This window comes from Camelus bactrianus, chromosome 5 (genome assembly GCF_048773025.1).
Source record: "Camelus bactrianus isolate YW-2024 breed Bactrian camel chromosome 5, ASM4877302v1, whole genome shotgun sequence".
Taxonomy (NCBI): Eukaryota; Metazoa; Chordata; class Mammalia; order Artiodactyla; family Camelidae; genus Camelus; species Camelus bactrianus.
In genome coordinates, this window is record NC_133543.1 from 95,559,721 (window position 1) to 95,579,692 (window position 19,972).

Here is a 19,972-nt window from a genome sequence, read left to right on the forward strand (position 1 = left end):
GAATGAACTGCTTTTCCTTCTTTGCAAAGTCAAAGGGTTTTACAGGATTTTCCCTTCTCAACCTCCACCCCCTACTCGATCCTGACCTTCACACCTTCCCAACATTAGGGAAAGGCAGGAAGTTTTCCCTGAGGTTTTTCTTTATGACGACATAATGGGGCAGGTTAATCAATGGGGAAAACCCCATGTGGGAACACGCCTTCTGTGTACATTCCCAATATTTGCTATAAGTAGGGCCATCCTAGACCTAGGCGGCTATCAAACCTAACAGCACTCCCAGAGCACTGGGTACCCAGCACTGAGCACACCATTCTTTGAGCTGAAAATGATGTGCAGTACCAAGAGTTTGCTCCTGGCTGCTTTGATGTCAGTGCTGCTACTCCACCTCTGCAGCAAGTCAGAAGGTATGTGTCACCCTTTCTTCGAGCACAGGAGGAAGAACTGTTTTCATTTTCCTCTAAGCCTTGAGCTCCTCTGAGGGTCCCCAAGGGATGCAAGCCTGTTAGGAAATCTTCAAAAGGAGGTGATGGGGGTTTCATCTTACTGGAGAGTAGAAGAGGAAATGGTCCCTGCTGTCCATCAGGATTTTTTTTCTTTGGTTAATTCCAGCAGATTTAGGGGAGTGGATGGACTCTTAGAGACCTCTTAGAGACCCAAGCTCCAGAACAAGCCCGAAGTGCTATTTCTGGGAGTGAGGTAAATTGTGTACCATTATCACTGAATGGGGTCATTCTGAAATGCAGGAAACGCTCCCACTTCTCCAACTTTCTCACTTTGTCGAAGTTCAAAACTCATCCTTTGGGGATGGATTACGGCCCCTGACTTCTTCATTCTTGCAAGGCTTTGAGGACATCACTTGCCAGTGCATCCCTTACCTTACAGAAGGTTGTAATTTAACTTGGGGGAGTGTCCAAGAATCGTTTTACTACTGTAAGAATACCTCACTTTTAGCAACAGGTGAATTCCTGAAGATACATGTGTTGAACTTTTATGAACAAAATAAAAAATTCGTATTAACTAATATTATAATTTCAAAATGCTTTAATTGAAGCTCTTATTAGCAGCTCCTTTAAATTATTTTCCTTTGTAACTTCTTGTCTTCCCCTTCCTCTCAATACCCAGTAACCAGATAGTAGATTAAAATTTGCCAATTTATTCATTTGAAAGGCTACTCATAAGGGTTTCTTCAAGAGGGAGGTATATATTCTTGAGTGATTACAGTGAACTGAAATAAAACACTGTCAGTTTGTGTTTCTTACTAAAGGTATTCCTTCTATGAGAAGTCATGTGCTTCTAAATAGTACTATTGAACCAACATTTCTCAGTACATAAACTATTTTTTTAAGAGAGCTGGAAACTATGTTAAATTGGGTCTCAGAGATATTGAAACTGTTCTAGGTAGTTTATTTACCATACAAATCAGATTCTAGGTTTTCCATAATATTTATCATGAAATAAGTTCACTTATGTGGACTCAGTACCTTTCATTTCTTTTTAGCAGCAAGCAGCTTTGACTGCTGCCTCCAATATACAGAACGAATCCTTCACCCCAGATTTATCGTGGGCTTCACACAGCAGCTGGCCAATGAGGCTTGTGACATCAACGCAATCATGTAAGTTATGAAGGGTTCTAAGCCGATTATGCTAGGAGTCCATGGGAATTTCAGGTAGAAAAAGCTTTGCCTTTTTGGAGTTTCATTCAGAAATTTCTGCTGTAGCAAAGACAGCTTTGTTTTAGTAGACACGTGTACTTCAAAGCTCATTTTCAGTAGGACTGGAAGAAGGCAAAAGCTTAGTTTAGAGAATGAATATAGTTGCGGGCAAAATCACATTCAAAGATAAACTTATAAGCAACTAAAATGCTATCTCAGGAAAATACAAGAGACATAAACTTTGAAATGAGCATCTTCTACCAGAAAGTGGTTGGGGCTGTAAGTAAAAACTCAGAGCAATTATACTGTTGCATACAATATTCTTGATTTATAGAGGGTATTATACTTTGAATAAGAAAAGCTATTGATCAGATATATACATATTTCATGTAACCACCACGAACAAAATTAAATAACAGTTCTGGGACTTAACCTTTCTGCCACTGAGCAACCAAACTGCAGCGAAAGTCAGGGAGAATCACTTTCATTCCTTGCGTCAAGCGTTATCAGAAGTAACTTTTTTTTTTTTTGCATTTGTCTCATCTCTGAAACAAATGAACTGTATAAGGTATACAGCAAACAGTTGGGATATGAAATTTTCATTGCGTGTTCTGTGTGAAAAAAAAAATTAAAAGCTCTTTAAATACAAATCAATTTGTCTGATTTTTCAGCTTTCACACAAGGAAAAGATTAGCTGTGTGTGCGGATCCAAAGAAGAACTGGGTGAAACAAGCTGTTCGTATCCTCAGGTATGGAACGTCCCCAGTCTGTTAACCTCTCTCCAAACATTCGGGGCAAGAGCAGTGTTCAGAGTGGTGGATCATAGGCTCACGGGGATGCTTTTAGACTAAGCACAGTAGAATTTTAAAAGGGAAATTTGAATTGGACTATGAATACAAAAATTCATTTTTTTCCACTTGTAGATCATTTTAACTTTTTTAATTTAGTGATTTTTCACGTGCTGTATCAGATTCTTCTATGCACTTGATAGGCACTAGCTGCTTGATTTTTGTTGCAAAGATGCTTCCTATTTGTATAATTTACAGACTACATGACATATGGTTGTTAAAAGCCGGGAAGGGACCAGCGGCTCTCATTTACATCAATGATACTAGAGTAACATTTAGAGTCCCCTCACACGAGGGTGTCAGACACTGAACGAAGACACAAGGCAACTGGGCGTAAACTGCTTCTCTCATTACTTAGCTGGGTTACGCTGGGCAAGGCCTATCCTCGCTGAACCCGATTTCCTCACCTGGACTCTGAGTTGCTTGGCATCCTGAGATGCGGTTAGGGCGTGTGAGGCCATCTGCAGGTACCAAAGGTGTTCCTGCCTGCCAGGTCTTTGCTTATTTTTTCTGTCTTTTTCTCTTGATAGTCAAAGAGTCAAGAAGATGTAAAAACAGATGCTCCCTGGAACGGAATTGGACACAGCCCAAGAGCAAAAAGAACCCAGCCGGAGCTGGTTCCACCTGCACGTCGCTGAGGGTTCAGAGCTTATCTAGTTTGCACGTCTTTGGACTTGTCCAATTAGTGAAGTTGATTCATATTGCATCATAGTTTGCTTTGTTAAGCATCACCTTACACTCTATTTTATGTTATGTTATTTATGTATGTGGGTTTTTTGTGTTTTGCTATTTAATACTGGTTTTCCATAAGCTGTTCGGTTTAGTATGAGTTAGAAAGTTAAGTGTGAAGGAATAAGATACGGACAAGCAGAAGGCTATTTAAAAAAAAAAAGCATCTAACATTCTTCTGTTTATATAGTTTTGTTTCCTACACTGTTGTAATTTCCTTGTAAAAAAGAAAAAAATGATAAGAAAAATAAATATTGAAAATAAAAGAAAGCACCAAAAATTGATTGAGTTAAATAGTATTTATTAAGAGGCATATTACAAATATTTAAAGGTTTAGTAAATACTACAATTTTCTAAAAATTATATTCCCCATTTACTTCTGCTTGGTTGTTCCTTTTATCTTTATCCCTTATGGCCCTGGACTTCATTCTGTATGAATTATAATAGGAAGGTTTTTTGACTTTTTTAAAAAAATTCAAGTCATTCAAACCAAAAATTAGAAAGATCCTGTATCTGAGACATAGTTCAATATGTATTAATATAAAACTTTTTAAAATAAAAAAAATTTATGGCCAAATATTTTGTGACTACAGGGACACAGCAACCATTTAGAAAATACATTGAGAAATCACTCAGTCCATCGTCCTGTCACCAGCCGTGGTCCTGGGAGTGGGCATCTCCGCACGGGAACATTGCTCTTCTTTGCACGTCCTTCTGAGTCATCTTTAAGACATTTCCATAGAGGAAATGATTATTCAGAGGGTTTTTAGAAACTGATTGCCTCACTAATTGGATGGGAGACAATGTGTGAAACCTAGCAAGAACCCAGAAATACGATAAGAAGACCATGGAGCGCCTTGGCGCGCCTTGGCACAGCACTCCAGTCTGCTGCAGATTCCAAAGGCCACGGAGGATTAGCGGGGGCAGGTACGCCGATGACAGGAGTCAAAATCCAGGCACACACGTCCATAAAGTGGGCGATGGTGGGTCATTTGGTGTAGAGCCAAAGCCTGTGATTCAGCAGGTCCTGAAGGCATCTCTGTGCTCACGAATAACAACACTGAGTCATCGGGGAAAGTATGCTCAACATCCTGTTGGTTTATTCATCAAACATGGGTTTAGTGTCTATTACGAGTCAGGCACTGAGCCAAGTGAAGCTGGAGATACCAAGAGATTAAGTTAGGATTTGGTCCTCACTCCCAGATAATTAAGGCTGAGCAGTGTGGGGAGAGGGAGGGGACACCAAGAATATCAGCTATTACAACACGGGGTGGTAAGCACTCGGACGAAGGAAGTCATAGGAGGCTAAATACAGGACATTAGCAGTAAGGGTTTCCCGAAGAAAAAAATATTCCCTTGAACCACATTAAATGGCCAATATTCAGTGTTCTCAAGCTGTGAAGATGGCAATTGTATATGGTTTAGCCCTCATTTAAGCTGAGATCTGAAGGGCCAGTAGGAGCCATACAACTGGAAAAGGGGCAGCAGCAGGTGTTTGGAAATAGCTGGAGGCATATTCTAGTCGTCACAGTGTCTGAAGGTGGGTACCACAGGCATTCGGTGGGCAGGAGACAGGGATGCTAAACCTAGTGGAATGCTCAGGACAGTCCCACACAGTGAAGAACTGTCCCACGCAAATGTCAATCATGCCACCAACTGAGCAACACCAGATGAAGCGGAAAGTAAGCAAGGAGTGGGTGTGGGGTGGAGTAGCTGCAGATGAAGCGAAACTGTTACCTCAACTAAGCACAATGGTTTGAACTTGAATGTGGAAATTCTGGGGAACTACTGAAAAAGTCAAAGCAAGAGGAGAGGGAGGTGGGATGGAAGATGGATACAGAGGTACCAGAGAGAGCTGTAACGAATAAGGTGAGACATGGAGGGACTCTGGCAAAATTAAAGGGGGTTTAGAGGAGGTTGGTTTGGAATTCCTGAGAATCACCCTAGACCCATCCCATCACCACCAGGCACCCTCTCTTGGGGCAGCACAGCCAGAGAGGGCCATTGTCAGGGGACAGAGGTACATTTGACAGACTAATGCTGGGAGACCTCACCGGATGATCCTTGAGGAGCCAGGAAAGTAGCACATTTTGTTAGTGCTCTGAGAGTGTTTGAATCTTTTGGGACTAGAAGTGCTAATAAATATTAGCCAAGTTTCTGGAGACTGAATTTACCAGGCCAAAATGCCAATTTATTCATCGCAATGAAAACGTTCCACTGTCAAGTGCTTGGGTGTAAACCCGTGGGCAGATCAGCGCATCCCGCCAGGAGTCCAAGTTGGAATCACAAGGCCGGATTGTTAAGCCTGGGATCAGAATGCAGCGCAGAGTCTCAGCTGCACGATTTGAAAATCTAGTTTATTGGTCTCACTGCATTAACCATGTTCTCAGATTAGGGAGGTTGCTCCCAATTCACAGGTTTTCTTTTCCTTACTTTTTTTTGTTTGTTTGTTTTGAAAACCGTACTTTCTATTTAATTTTAAAATGAGGTATCATTAGAATAGAGTAAAAGGCACAAATCTAAGGGTGCAGCTTGATGAATTTGCACATACCTGGGTGACACCTCTGGGCTGTATTAAATATTTTCAGCGCCCGGAAGGCTCCCTCATGTCCCCTTACATCTGTGCAGGCCCAGGATAACAGCTGTTCTGACCTACTTCCTAGCAGATGAGTTTGACGGTTCTTGATTTCATGTAAGCACAACTGTACAGAATGTACTTTTCACTAGCATCTTCTTTTTTTTTTTTTTAACTTATTTTAATTATATATGTAATCCGTGAACTAATTCTCATCCTTAAATTCAAGTGACAGGGAGGAAACAAAGGCCTCCTTTAAACTTCCCTAAAGCTCCTGGTGAAACTCTGTGGGATGGCCTTTACTCTTTCTTAGTCATAGTAACCCTTTCGCTTTGTACCGTCTTCCCAAGGACATTAATTTCCACCACTGATTTATAGTCAGACTCTAGTCCTTTCTCTCTGGGATTCATCTCTGATCACTCGAGCATTTTTGAGTTTTTCAAGGCGTACATTTTCCAAAAGTCTTTTGTGTAAAGCTACTAATGCCTGGCAGTGGTCGTTGCCCTTGCATGTGGATTTGACTTGTACTTACCAGCGTGTTTCCAAGCTCTTTAGTGCCTCCCCAGCACTTCTCATTGGTGGGATGGGACAATGTCTTTTGCGTCTGGCAAAACTGACTCTTTCATTCATGGTATTATGTAGCGTCGTTGGTGATTTTAGGAGTAGGGAGGTGAAGAAGAAACGGTGACAGATAGTTTGGCAGTAAAAGTAAGAGGAAATAAAAGCTAGAAGAAGAAATTTTTTTTTTAAGGTGGAAAAATATTGAAAGAGAGGGACAGACAGAGAAAAAAGAGAGATTGAGAAGAGACTGAAGATATTAAAGAGCTGAAGCTTCAGAGAGGGGAATAAATGGTGGTTCATTTTCCCTCCAGAGGTGGGAGAACTGCTTCCCAGAACACAAGTCAATTGAGGTACCTCTTCCTTTGGAACAAGGGATGCTGGGGGAAGAGTGGGAGTAAACGGAGACAAATTTATGATATGGGGTGAGAGGTGGAAGTTGATGGAGTTGGCATCTGATGAGCTTGCTTTTCCTGGTGAAAGACTTGTGTTCTCGAGAGTGATGAGTGAAGAGGCAAGGCTGGGGCTTTGAGAGGAAAGGGGAAGCTTTGTAAGAGCCAATGACAGACACAGGGATACACCGAAGTATCGCTCCACGGTGTTGGGGCTTCACTGAGGTCAGAGACAATCAACGTGCTGAGCCTGCATGTGCCAGGCAGCCCACTGCAGCTTGGCTGTAAGAGCAGAGAACCAGCAAGACTGGTTCAGGCTTAGCCTCTGCCTCTGGACCAGTGCAAGGACAAAAGGGCAAGAGAGTCAATGATGAGGGTAGAGAGAGAGAGGTTGCCGGGCTGAAGCATGGGGTCTGGACCAGAGATGAGGAGATGAAGCTGGAAGGCATCTGAGAGACTAGAAGAAGATGGAGAGACCCTCAGGCAGAAGGACTTAGTGTGGCAGTGAGGAGGCTGGAGGGGCTGGGGCAGCCCGAGAAGCAAGGTTCATGGGTATGACTGTGGCTATGAGGCTCAAGTGGGATGGGGAAGGCTACCATGTTGGATGGGCCGTCCACATGGATTTTTTTCTTTTTAAGCAGGGATTTTCAAATCACAGGAACAATTTCATTATTAAAAATTAACACTAATTCCCTAATGTTGCCAAATATTCAATCAATAGTTAAACTTCTCTGTTTGTTTCAAAACAAAGTTGTTTTTATTTTTTGCAGTTGATTTGTTTGAGTGGAAGCGGTAAATAAGGTCTACAGATCGCATTTGTGTAAGTTGCTTCTCTTTTATTTTTGGTTATGTTTCTTATCACCACTGCTACCCTCTCTGTCTTTTCCTTTGTGATTTATGTTTTGGAGAAAGCAGGACTTTTGTTTCTGAGTTTCCCGCCTTCTGGGTTTCACTGGTTGCATTCCTGTAGTATTACTCAGCATATTCCCTGACTCCTAGTCGGAAATAGAAGCTGGGCTGGGGATGGGACAAGACCATTTTGTAAGTGGCACCATGCCACACATGTGGTTATAAAGTTGCCTAAACTGATGTCAGCAGCAGGAGTGAGAGAGGAACGGTGAGTCTGTGCCAAATTCTTCAAGGCATGTGAAGAACTGATCAAGACCTTTGAGTGTCAGCCAGGAGGAGGGGAAGTAAGATGGTCTAATGACACACATGTACTTCAAAGGAGGGGTTGGGGGGAAGAGTGTGCTGAAGTGAAGAAGGACCATCATGGAAGCACAAGAAGGGTGGTCTCCACCTGCTCCTGGCCCAGAAATCACCTTGAGAAGACTATGAGGGAAGTGATGTTCTTGCCATAGACTCAAGTTTCAACTGCAGAAAGGAGATAGGGGAGCGAAAGATGGAAGGACGGGAGAGAACTGTCAAGGAAGGCCAGAGTGGGACATCATGGAGATGAGTTGGATGCACACAACAGTATTTGGATAAAAGCATGAGAAGTATGAGAAAGGACAGATGGATGCAACGGTTTGGGTTTGAGTAGTGATCATGTCATTAATAATACCTAGACTGGTAGGCAGCAAGTCATGTGCTAGTATCACTAATGTATTATCTCATTTAAATATGAGGTAGGTACCATTTCTATGCCTACTTTGAGGATAGGGAAACTGAGGGTCAAAGAAGTTAAGGAATTTACCCAAGGTCACATAGTCTTTAGAGATATGATGGAGTTAGTTTGTCTCAAGTTTCCGACCAGTTGCCTGTATAAAGTGTTTCTGTGTCAGTAAAGAGAACACCTGTAGTGTCTGATGTTCCTTGATGTCGATTCTTGTGTTGATTCTTTGCCATCTTTGTAATCACCTGTATTCTCTGCTATTTTAGACAACATCAGTGTGTTAGAACATAAACCATTTAAGACTTTTTTTGGTATCAGGAAGACTTAAGAAGTTTGCTTCTTTAAGAAGTAAGCTCCAGTTGTGATGCGGTTACTTCTTCCCCAGCAATGCCAGGCACATATCACAGTTTTTTCTTCCTTGTTAAATCATGATTTATTGAATAAAAGGTATGTTTTCCGCCCCTCCATTCAGTCAATTGCTATTTATCAAGCACCTTCTATGGGTCAGACATTGTTCTGGTCACTGGGGACAAGCAGGACAAAGTTCTTGCTTTCATGTGATTTATAGAAGGAGAGGCAGAAAACAATCATAAAACCAAATAAATGTATAATACAAAAGAAGAATAAAGTCAGGTAAAGGGGTAGGGATTGGGGATAAGGGTGAGGATGGAGAATTTCGTCATACCTGTGGGAAGCCTGTCACAATGTACTTTCCCTCAGAAGCAATGCCCCTGTCTTCCTCTTGGCTGAGAAAGGAATCTAGGTAAGGTGAGAGAGACACACACAGGATTAAATCTACCCAAGAGCATAGTCTTAATTTTCTGAGATGAAATCAGGTCCAGGGAAGACTGTGGTACTAGACTTTAGCTTACTCTGACTTCTAACTGAAAGGACAGGCCATGAACTAGAATTACTAAGACTCTAAACTATTCTGCATTGGATTGACTTTTTTCACCAAGTGTCAAAACTCCAACTGGGACCTCACTTAAGGTATTTAACTATGTCCCCATACTGTGATTTGTGATCTAATTAGCATAAAGAAACATTTATATCTACAGACTTCGGTGATTTTGCAAATTTATTTTCTTTCTTTGGCTCTGACTCACCTGAAACAGGTGAACAAGGTTTATGAATAAATCTGGCACAGTAATGTGATTATAGAAAATGCTGCCCTTGCTCTAGCTCTAGCTCGGCCCAGAACATTCTCCATTCCTCTAATTATTAGAATTGAAGCATTTTTAGGACAGTTAATGGTCACAAGTTTGATAGGCTAGTATGAAAACTTTTTTTTTTTTAACTTTTCTTGTTCCTACTTTCTTCCTCTTTCACTTGAATATCAGTATTCTTAACAGGAATATATTAAGCTTAAGTTCACCTAAATTCCAACTGATGATGATAGTGTTGGCTTTAGATTCATTCAGACTCAGATTGTGATGAGCGTAGTGCTTCAGAGGCTGATATCTGGGGAAGAAAAAAGTGCTGGATTCCTGAGGGATGAAATCTAGACGCAAACCCAGGTCTGTAGAAGATGTCATGGGCGGAATTGTGACACTTGTGTCACCCAGCCCCAAAATTCATATGTCAAAGTCTTGACCTCCATAGCCTCAGACATGACTGCGTTTGGGAGACAGGGTCTTTCAGGAGGTAATTTAGATTAAATGAGGTCATCGGGGTGGGCTCTAATCCAGTATGGCTGGTGTTCTTACAGGAAGGGGAAATTAGGACACAGATATGCACAGAGGAATGACCATGTGAAGACCCAGGGAGAAGACGGCCATCTGCAAGCCAAGGAGAGAGGCCTTGAAAGAAACCAGCCCTGCTGGTACCTTGATCTTGAATTTCCAGCCTCCAGAACTGTGAGGGGGTTAATTCACGTTGTTTAAGCCTCCCAGCCCATGGCGTTCGTTCCGGGCGCCCTGGCAGACTGATGCAGGGGCCACGGGGAGTGAACAGCAGCTGATCCCAAGACCCCTGGGATTTACCACAGGTATTCATGGATTCACTCTTAGCATGGTTCACAAAAACCACATTTTGGCACAAGCTATGCAGTCCCTGATGTGAATGGAGGCTTCTGCTACAGAAGTTTTCTCACATCTATCTCACCCATGTTGGGATGGGGCTATGTTCACTGAGTGGGATAATGTTGGAAAAACTTAATTCATGAAGGTCCCATCTGACCTGAACCATCTGGCAGTGATGGATTCATATCTCAAGGCAGAAGCTGACTCACATAGTTATTCCCTGAAAAGGGGAAGTTCGTCATTGTGTCCCCTTACCCCTACCCCCAGTGACGGGAGAGGCAAGAAGCCCTTTTTTCTGGGTTACAGACCCCAGTGGCCTACCCTTGCTTCAGTGCATGTAGAGTAGAGATCCAAACAGAAAGGTCAGATGGCGTGTGTCTCCTTTAATAAATCGAGTCTTAGGCAATTGCAGAGAACCCCTTAATCTTTCCTCGCCCTTGTGCATGGCTCTCTGGATTCGGCACATCTGGTGCAGCCTCATCTGGCCCAGCTGGATTCTGTTTTTGGTGGGGATTCCATTTCCTCAGTTTCCACCCTTAGGGCTCCCGCCTGCCTCCTCCGCCAGCTCCTGCTCACTCAGCTCTGACCTTGTCTGGGCCTGACCGGGCCTGCCCCTGCTCTCTGCCCCACCGTCAGAACTGGCTCACCATCTTTAAACGTGAAACCGGCTTGCAGATGAGTCAGCCTGGGTGGAAATGTCAGCTGGAGTACAGTGATGTTTTCCCTTGAACAACAAAGGGGGTTAAAATATTACCCCTCTCCCCCGCAAAAAGTAAAAGAAACCCTGATAGCAAAAAATGTAAATTGTACATTTTAACCTACAATCCTACAATTGAGGAAGAGGCTTTTTTTTTTTTTTTTTTTTCCTTAACCCACAAAAGTACCGTGTAAAAGAAATGCTATAGAAATGAAGGGAACAGCATGAGTTCTGCCTGGGACTTGCAGGGGGATCCGAGGTCAGGAAACATAAGAGCTGAACACGTGAGGACATGTTTCAGGTTGTTCCAGGTGGAGAAAGGGATGTGTGTGTGTGTATGTATGTGTGTTTGTGTGTGTGTGTGTGTGTGTATGTGTGTGTGCACACTGAAGAAGTGGCTGGCGATGAGGGTGGAAGAGACTGGAGTCACCTTAAGGAAGTGACATCCTCCCTGAGACAATGGCAAACCAGCAAATGGATTCCAGCAGGGAAAGGCGTGATCGGACCGGGCTGGCTGACCCCCCTCTCTGAAGATGGCTGTTTCTCTTCTTACCACTTATTCCCATTTCCTTACATCTGCTTTGCTTCATTGTTTTGATCTCACAGGCTTCGAATTTCTTGGTTCTTCCCTTTTCTTTCCATCTATCATCAGGCTCCGATTCTTTCTCCGACCAGCATAAACCCCATGACGTGTCACCAAAACAATTTTCCTGCTAACATCCGTGTCCTTTTGCTCCCTTGTACCACATCCAAGCTGCAAAACTCCCTGTGTGTGGTTCAGTTCACTTTTCATCTTCTTAATTTGCTGACGGCTAGGTCCTGGTGGCAGAGTTCTATCCCCTGTGGTCTGGTGCTATTGCAAATTTATGCTCTTCTAAATCCTCCAGGCTTTCACCATGGCTGTCAAGGCAAACATTGCACTGGACAAAATTAAATAGGCAAAGACAACTTTGTTCCAGGCTATTGCAATAAGGGAGAGAGACCAGAACTAAAGTCTGGACCCAATTCCACTGAAACAAAGAGCAGGAGGGTTTTTAATAGCTGGGGTAGGGTACTATAGTCCACTTTTGTTTGCTAACTGGCTTTACACATAGGAAGAATAAACTTTCTTGTATCTTCACTGCAGAAAGCAGTTTTGCAACTTGGAGCCATTGCCCACTGAAGTTAGGCTTCTGTCCTTCCTCAGAGGCTGGGAGGTAGAGGCACTGTTTTCTTTGATGATTACATTTCAAAAGGATGGTCCCCAGGTGCTTGAGAAAGCCACCCCTGAGCTGTAGAACTGGCAAAAGTCTTGTGAAGTGATTTGTACTTCAAAGGATCAGAGAAAGAATTTATAATAACAAGTTTTCTGCAGTAGATGCTCTAAGGAAAGGGAGGTCAGGAAGGAAGATGCAGGTGTAAAGTCTGGTCACACTGAGTGGGGAATGGTAAGGCTGTCTTGGGTCATGGCCAAGTGCTCCCCTTTGGGTGAACTCAGCAGTTTCTCCTTGGTGGGGACTCCAGGCTGGGGCTTGTTTTAGAGCTGCCACAGGGCATCCATCCTCAGCGCCTTCCCCTTCTTCTGTGGCTCTTACCAGCCTCTAATATCTTCCCATTTGAATATCCCTTGCATATCATTGCCATATTTATCCTCAAAAATTGATCTTGTCATTCTGTGGGTTATAAATTGTTCCTGGGCCCTATTACCTATCAAGTCGCCAGCTTGGGGTGCAGGGCCCTCCGTGAGCTGGTCTCATCCTGCCTCTTGGAGTAACTCATGTTCTACATACTCCAGGCGCATTGGCTTCCTTTCCTTGGCTTTGACAAACTTTGCTATTTTCTGCTTTTACATCTCTCTCTATAGCTTCATTTAGAATGCTGCCCTCGCCCCAAGCAGATCAAGACCCAGTTCATGTTCTTCCTCCTACGTGGACCATTCCCAGATCAGCCCAGTCAGAGCTATGCCCGCATTCCTCTGAGCATCTGTAGCATGTTGTGTCTCTCCCAGTGACGGCGTCTGCACCTTGTCATCCCATGAACTGTAGCTACCACACGTGCTTCCTCTCTGCACAATGCTGGGCTCTCCTGTAGACAAAAAGCCTCCCATTACTTCTACCTCTTCGAATCACTTGTAAGGTTAATATAGGGCTTCACACCTAGAAAGTGCTCTTTGGATAACTTTGAATGGTTAGGAAAACTGCTTGATAATTCCTAGGGAGAAACAGCACTCGTGCACAATTGGTGGAGTATGACTTGACACATTTTAAAGACACTTTTTCAGAGTGTGTCAAAAGCCTTAAACATGTTTCACAGTATCTCTATTTCCTGGGAATCCACTCTAAAGAAATAATGCCATAAATGCATAAATACATATAGATAAAGATGTTCATGACAATGTCATAAAGGAACAATTCTTTATAACATTTATAACAAACGTCCAACAACGAGGGATAACTTACAGTGTGGCTGCACGTGTATACAGTCTCATCTTTATTTAGTATATCCACAGACGGTTGTTAGCTGGTGTCACCTACGGTTGTTAAAATGATCAAAACACTTTACTCATCAGTAGAGTCGTATTGCCTTGGACCTCCAATCACCATCCCATTCCTTCCCTAGAACATCCAGAATTCCTCCACAATCCAGAAACTAAAGGAGGTGGTGCCTCAAGCATCAGGACCCTGTGCATCATGACAGTGGATGTCACTCTGACACCCACGGTCCTCCTCAGTGTCTGAACTGCTGCCCGCTTCTTGTCCTCGGCGTTGCAGCTCCAATAACACCTCCACCGAAGGGGCTTTTCTGGCCACCTGACCCAAGTTGCTCTTCCCAGTTATTAATTTCATAGCACCTTGTAAATACTTAGCTACCTTGGCAAGCGATTGGTGCCTCTGTTTTCGCATTTGTAAAATGAGGGGAATCCCAGTGTTTGCTCTTCTGGGTAGTTACGAGGATTAAGTGAATTTACACTTGGAAACATTCCTGACACCTAATAGCACCCAAATGCTCTCATTCCTGACACTTGCACTAACTGTAACTATTTTATTCATGCATGTATCAGTTAACTGGTTTCTTGACCATCCCCTGTTATTGTAACGTAAGTTCATTAAGACACTGTTCTCCTCCTCCATGCTCATTGCTGGATGCCCAGCACCTAAAACAGTGTCTGCAGATGGGCAGTGCTCAATAAACAATAGCTGAATAAAATTGTTTCTGTAAAATGCTAATCAGATGTGTTCAGAATGGATGTGCATGTATATAGAGGAAAATCTACAAGAAAAAAAAATCAGTATTTGTAGTATAACCTTTTATTAGAAAAATATTTATGTATATGCACAGGAGAAAAATAAACAGGAAAACACCATCTGGTAATTTTCCTGAATCCTAGGCTGTAGGATAATAGGTAAATTTTGTTTTCTTTTTAACATTTTTTTTCTTTTTGAAAAATTCCTTACTATGTACATATATTCATTTCATAATCAGAAAAAAAGTCTTTAAAAGACACTAACATTTTGATAGAATATCTAGGCTTGTTAAAAATAGAAATTCCCAGTAATTCTGATTTATTAGGTTTAGGGTGGGGTCTAAGGATCTTTACTTCCCATGGTTAAGTGGATTTGGTTCCTGGGAAAAGGCCATGGGCAAGGACCAGACTTTCTTATCTCTATGGAGGTCAGGATCAGTCCAGAGTGTCCTATCTGAATGGGTTCCCTAAGCTGGGAAGTTGATTAAGAAGAAGGAAAAGTTGATTAAGGCAAGGAAAATTTTGTTTTCTTCCCCCAAAACTGACCTTCCTCATCTGAAGGGCGTGGGTGAGTTTTTCTCCCTGTACAATGGGATCAGGTCATTTCCACTTCAAGGTGGCGCCATGTTGATGGACATGTCCACGGGGACCAGGAGGAGAAGCCAGCTATCCGGGTGGGATGAACACTGAGGATTACATGTTCAGCAAGAAGTGAGGCTGGGAATCAAGCCCTAACCCTTTGGGCTTCTGAAGAGACTGAGGCCGTCAGATTATTGGTAGGATCCCAGGAACATATAACATATCCAGAGTGGGAGCTCCATGAAAACAAGGACCCTGTTCACCCCTCTGTGCCAGGGCTCCACAGAGAGCCTGTCACACTCTAGGTACCCAGAAAATACCTGCTGTTAATGAAAGGTCATGAGTCTTCCTGCTCAACTACAGTAAGTGTCGAATTTTCTTTGTGTGTTTTAAAAAACTAAATTAAATTTTTTGTTTTCCTCTATGAGTTTACTAGTCCTTATTGGCAATCACTTAATCTAGGAAGCAGGGGCCAGTTTCTATGCCAAACTCTGAAATCCTGATACCCTGTTTATCAGATGCAGAATTTCTATGAAGTCGTTACCATGAATTTCTGAACAGACTCAAATGAGTCTCATGCTTACTTATTTACTAATGTAAATTCTCTACCCTAAAGTTCAGATCTGACTATTTCTGTGATATTTAACTATCATTTAGCCATTCAGGCTAATAACATAACAACTTTCAGATAATTTAACATAGTTGATACTCAAAGAGGGATGAGAAATTAAAAGGATTTTGGGTACAGCTGTGGTCTACCTGTGTCACTCACAGAAGGCGACACTCAGTGTCACTATCAGCGTCAGAATATTGGAGTCATTGGGCTTCCATCCTCAATTATTTCTCAGGTTCTGAAAGGTGATGTTGGAAGAAATGTTGCCTCTTTGCCTTTGCTTCCTGATTTAAGTTCATTGTGCACATGTTCGTAATCACTGGTCTCTTTCAATTTTATTATTTTGTTTTACTCTGTTTCTTTCTCCATCTTTAGTCAACTCTCCAACAACTTATGTTAGAGTTGGATCCACAGAAGAGGGGATGTTAATGAGCATCTTGGGGTAAGACCCCAGTGAAAATTAAGGAACGCTTAAGTGGGGAAGTGAACATAAATCGGCGTTTATTTGAAAAGAGCCCTGAATGCTATGCTTGCTCTTTGTTCTGCCAAGAACTGAGTAAAAGACCAAGGTAAGGGCCTCTGGAATCACTTTTTCTCAATGTCACTATTTTTAACTTGTTTCTCCATTATTTTTAATTTGTTTCTCCTACTCTAGGTCACTGTTTTAAAACAATTATCTTTAAAATTGCTTCTGATCTTATATCTTACAATTCCATGAGTCTGTAAGAAACTACTTTTAGATCTTGCTTTGGCATATTAAGAATATCTAGAGTGTGCCTTAAGCTAATAAAAATCTCCTTAAAGAGCGCAGCATGTCACATACTGTTATTATTCTGAAAATAAATTGTGGATTTTTAAATCACAGTCTAAGCTGGGCGTTTACTTCCTTGCATAGTTTTGGAAGAAGTTATTTCATTCTTTCTATGGAGGTGGCTTTTCTTAACAGAGAGTTTCTGGTAGGTTGGTAAATCACTGCAGACAATAATGTAATCTGTGGGAGAGGAAGATTGGGAAATATCAGAATGTCAGCATGAAGACTCTTGAATCAGATAGCAGACTGGGTCTCATGACGTCTACAGGCCTTAAAATCCTACGTGCTTGTCCATGGACTTCCGTGCTAGGCAGGTTGCATCACAATCACCTGAGAGGTTTTAAGAATACATCCTAAGCTCCACCTAGAGGGGTTCTTATCCTGTAGGTTGCAGGAGGAATCAGGTGACCTGTTTTTCTCTCAAGTGTCCAAAGGTGGTTTGATGTTCCAGATTTTGGAATTCCTGCCCAAGTGTAATTCCAGTTATTTTAAAACCTCTTTTTTTTTTTTTTTAAAGATTTTATCAATTGGAGTTTAGTATGGACAATGTAAACCACTCTACTGGTTTTAATAAAAAAAAAGTTTCAATGTAGGAAATTAAGTCTTAGGAAATTATTAGAAGGCCTGACAGAACGAGTTCCAAGTTGGGCCTCCAGGATTAATTCTAGAGCCACACAGAACTGACCCACCACGGGAGCTATGCTAAAACCAAGAATATTGATTGAAATCACCAACTGTTGGTGGTGACCGTGTTGCCACCACTCCAGCCACCTCTGGACTATCCAGAAAGTGGAAAAGGGAAGCCTATAGCTGCAGTCCAGGGACTAGAAAGTTCATCAAGAGGCCCCCTGACAACTCGTTACCCCTTGAAGCTAGACGTGGGTGTGGGGTACTCGCAGAGACACCTCATGTATTCGTGGCTTTGCCAGATAGCAAAAACCAGAAAGGAGGCATGTAAAGACAACTCTACATTATTTCTACATTCCAAAGTTTGAACAAATACATCCAGTAGGCAGGTCACATGACATCCAACCCCTTAGCTGAAAGGGATTTTGCAAAATGTTGCTTTCACTTTCCCACCTTCCCAGTTAGAAGAAAGAAGGCAGGGTCGGGGGTGAGTCAGCCATCCCCCTATATCCATCCCTCTGGGAGGACACAGGAGCCTCCAGTGCAAAGGGCATTTCTGTGAAGTAGACCAGTCATTTGTCTGACTGTTGTGGGGAATGGAAACAGGAGTCTGTCAGAAGGCTTGCAACCTTAGGATTTGATTCTAAACCCCTGAAGGATGGCCTGACCTAACATGACCTGATCCATTTTGAAAGGTCCCTTTGGCTGCAGGGCAGAGGATGAATTAGGGCAGACCAGGACTAGAAGCTGAGTACCCTTGTGTTACTCTGATTAGAACCAAGGTTTTGTTTATATATTCAAATAATATTATTTTACACATATTTTGGTTTGATATTATCTTATTTTTATTGTTTTATTTTATTAAATTTATTTATATTTTTTACTTTCAATGGAGGTACTGGGGATTGAACCTGGGACTTCCTGTATGCTAAGCATGAGCTCTACCTCTGAGCTATACCCTCCCCCCCGATATTGCCTTGTTTTTAATGTACTCTATTATGAGGGCTTTTTCCTTTTTTTTTTTTGGTAAGGGGAGGTGATTGGATTTATTTATTTATTTATTTTATGAGGAGGTACTGGGGATTGAACCCATGACCTTGTATGTGCTAAGCATGCACTCTACCACTTGAGCTATATCCTCACCCCTCTACTATGAGTTTTAAAAAATTATTTTATTCCTTACTATTCACTCTTTTTGTTAAAATTTTTTACTACAAAAAAATTTCAAACATACAGAAAAGTTGAAAGGCCGCTAGGATGAACATCTTGTACCTAACAACTAGTTTCAACACTTGTTAACATTTTGCTGCATTGTTCTCTTGTGCACTTCTCTCTCTTCCTCTGAATTCATTCAATGAATGATTCCAAGTAATTTGCAAACATGATGCTACTTCACCCTAAGAATTCAGCAAGCATCTCTTAGAACAATGAAATTCTCCTCCATAAAGAACAGGTCAATATTACACCTAATAAAATTCACAATCATTTCCTAATATATCTAGTACCTAATACACATTATACTTCCCCAAATTGTGCTCCGTAAGTATTTTTTGGCTATTGTTTCCAAATTAATTTTTGACAAAGGTTTACACGTCACGCTTTTTGATTGATGTCTCTTTTTAGTTGAGAAATTGTGCCAGATCTTCCCCACTTATTTTTTTATCACATTGAATAATTATTTGTTTTTATCAAATTGCACATTCTGCATTTGATGATTGTTTTTTCTTTTAGTTTCACTTGCTCTCTGTCTTCTATATTTCCATCAAACTGAAAGTTAAGTCTATAAGTTGATTAGATTCAGGTAACATCTTCCGACAGAATTTCATGGATGAGGTTTACGTTATATGCTTCCCTTCACAAAGCACAGAATGCCGGTTTGTCCCACAATGAGTGATTCTAATTTGGTCACTTAGCTAAGATGATGACAGAAGCCTCTCTATTGTAAGGAGGTATTTACTTTAGAAAACAGTAAACAATCTGTGGGGTAATACTTTGACCTCATATCAATATCTCCAATGTAACTTGCCTGGTAGTTTTATATCCACTGATGATCCTTGCATGAATTAATTATTTCTTTTGTGGTCATAAATGTCTTATTATTCTTTCTATATAGTATTAGCTGGAATTCTGCTGTAAAGAGCTTTCACTCAGCACCTGACATGACGTATAGTCCTTCCCCCAAAGTACTAATATTCAGAGCAAGGATTTGGTACAATAGACGCTGCTGGTGATAGCAAATAGTCTCCTTTTCTCTTTCTCTGCGCAGTAGTACGCATTTTTATCTATTCGGTGTGTCACAATCCCTTAGTTTTTGTGGAGCCTGTATTGCCTTAATACATGCCCACTCATCTTGAAGCCTTCCTTGCTTTCTGTAACAAGATGTTCCAAGCTTGCTTTTTTTTCTGCCTCAGACCTGGAATCAGCTACTTCTCTAAGAAGCCATAGTTACGTTCGGGGGCCAAGGATGGTATAGAGAAACCAAGATCTTCATTCTACAAGGTACTGATTATAAGGACGAGGTACATGGCTTCTAACACCTTCTAGGGAAGAAGTGGGAAATGTATTTCTAAAGATGTGTGAGTTCATATTGATAGTTCAAATTGAAATGTAATACTACAGAGTTTTTACTCAAATTTCTTGGATTTTGATCTCATCTTCTTACACTGTCTAGAATGTGTACCCTCAGAACCCAGCCCCATGCTCTGTCTGTTCTACAAAGTCCCTGCCATTTGATCATGTTTTCTTTTTCCCCTTAGTGATGACATTCTCTTCTGGCAAAAAGTTGCTTATTCCTAACTTTTGAAAAATAGCATGGCTGACCAGGAACGCAAATGTGTTCATTCTGAATGAAGTTTTAATCTCTTTTTTGTTCCATTGACTCATAACTATAATTCACTAAGAAGGATTCACTCATCAATTAGGAAATAATTTGATGAGGTTTGTAGGGGCTGATAACCGGAGAGACTGAAGTCTGGAGGGTCTTTCTTTTCTCATATCTCAAACATTATTTTTTGAGGGTATTAGAACAATTT

General features: G+C 41.6%; 1 protein-coding gene across 2 annotated transcripts; it reads left to right on the forward strand.

Annotated features, from left to right (window-relative positions):
* The first annotated feature begins 259 nt into the window (after positions 1-259).
* CCL20 (C-C motif chemokine ligand 20) lies at positions 260-3,509 on the forward strand. 2 transcript variants are annotated; one of them, XM_010948906.3, is made up of 4 exons: positions 260-404; positions 1,499-1,613; positions 2,324-2,401; positions 3,031-3,509. In XM_010948906.3, exons 1-4 carry the CDS (start codon positions 326-328, stop codon positions 3,050-3,052), a joined length of 294 nt encoding a protein of 97 aa, XP_010947208.1. In that variant the 5' UTR covers positions 260-325; the 3' UTR covers positions 3,053-3,509. The 2 variants fall into 2 exon arrangements, with proteins under 2 accessions (XP_010947208.1, XP_010947209.1); XM_010948907.3 differs by having other exon boundaries at positions 1,502-1,613.
* The last annotated feature ends 16,463 nt before the right edge of the window (positions 3,510-19,972 follow it).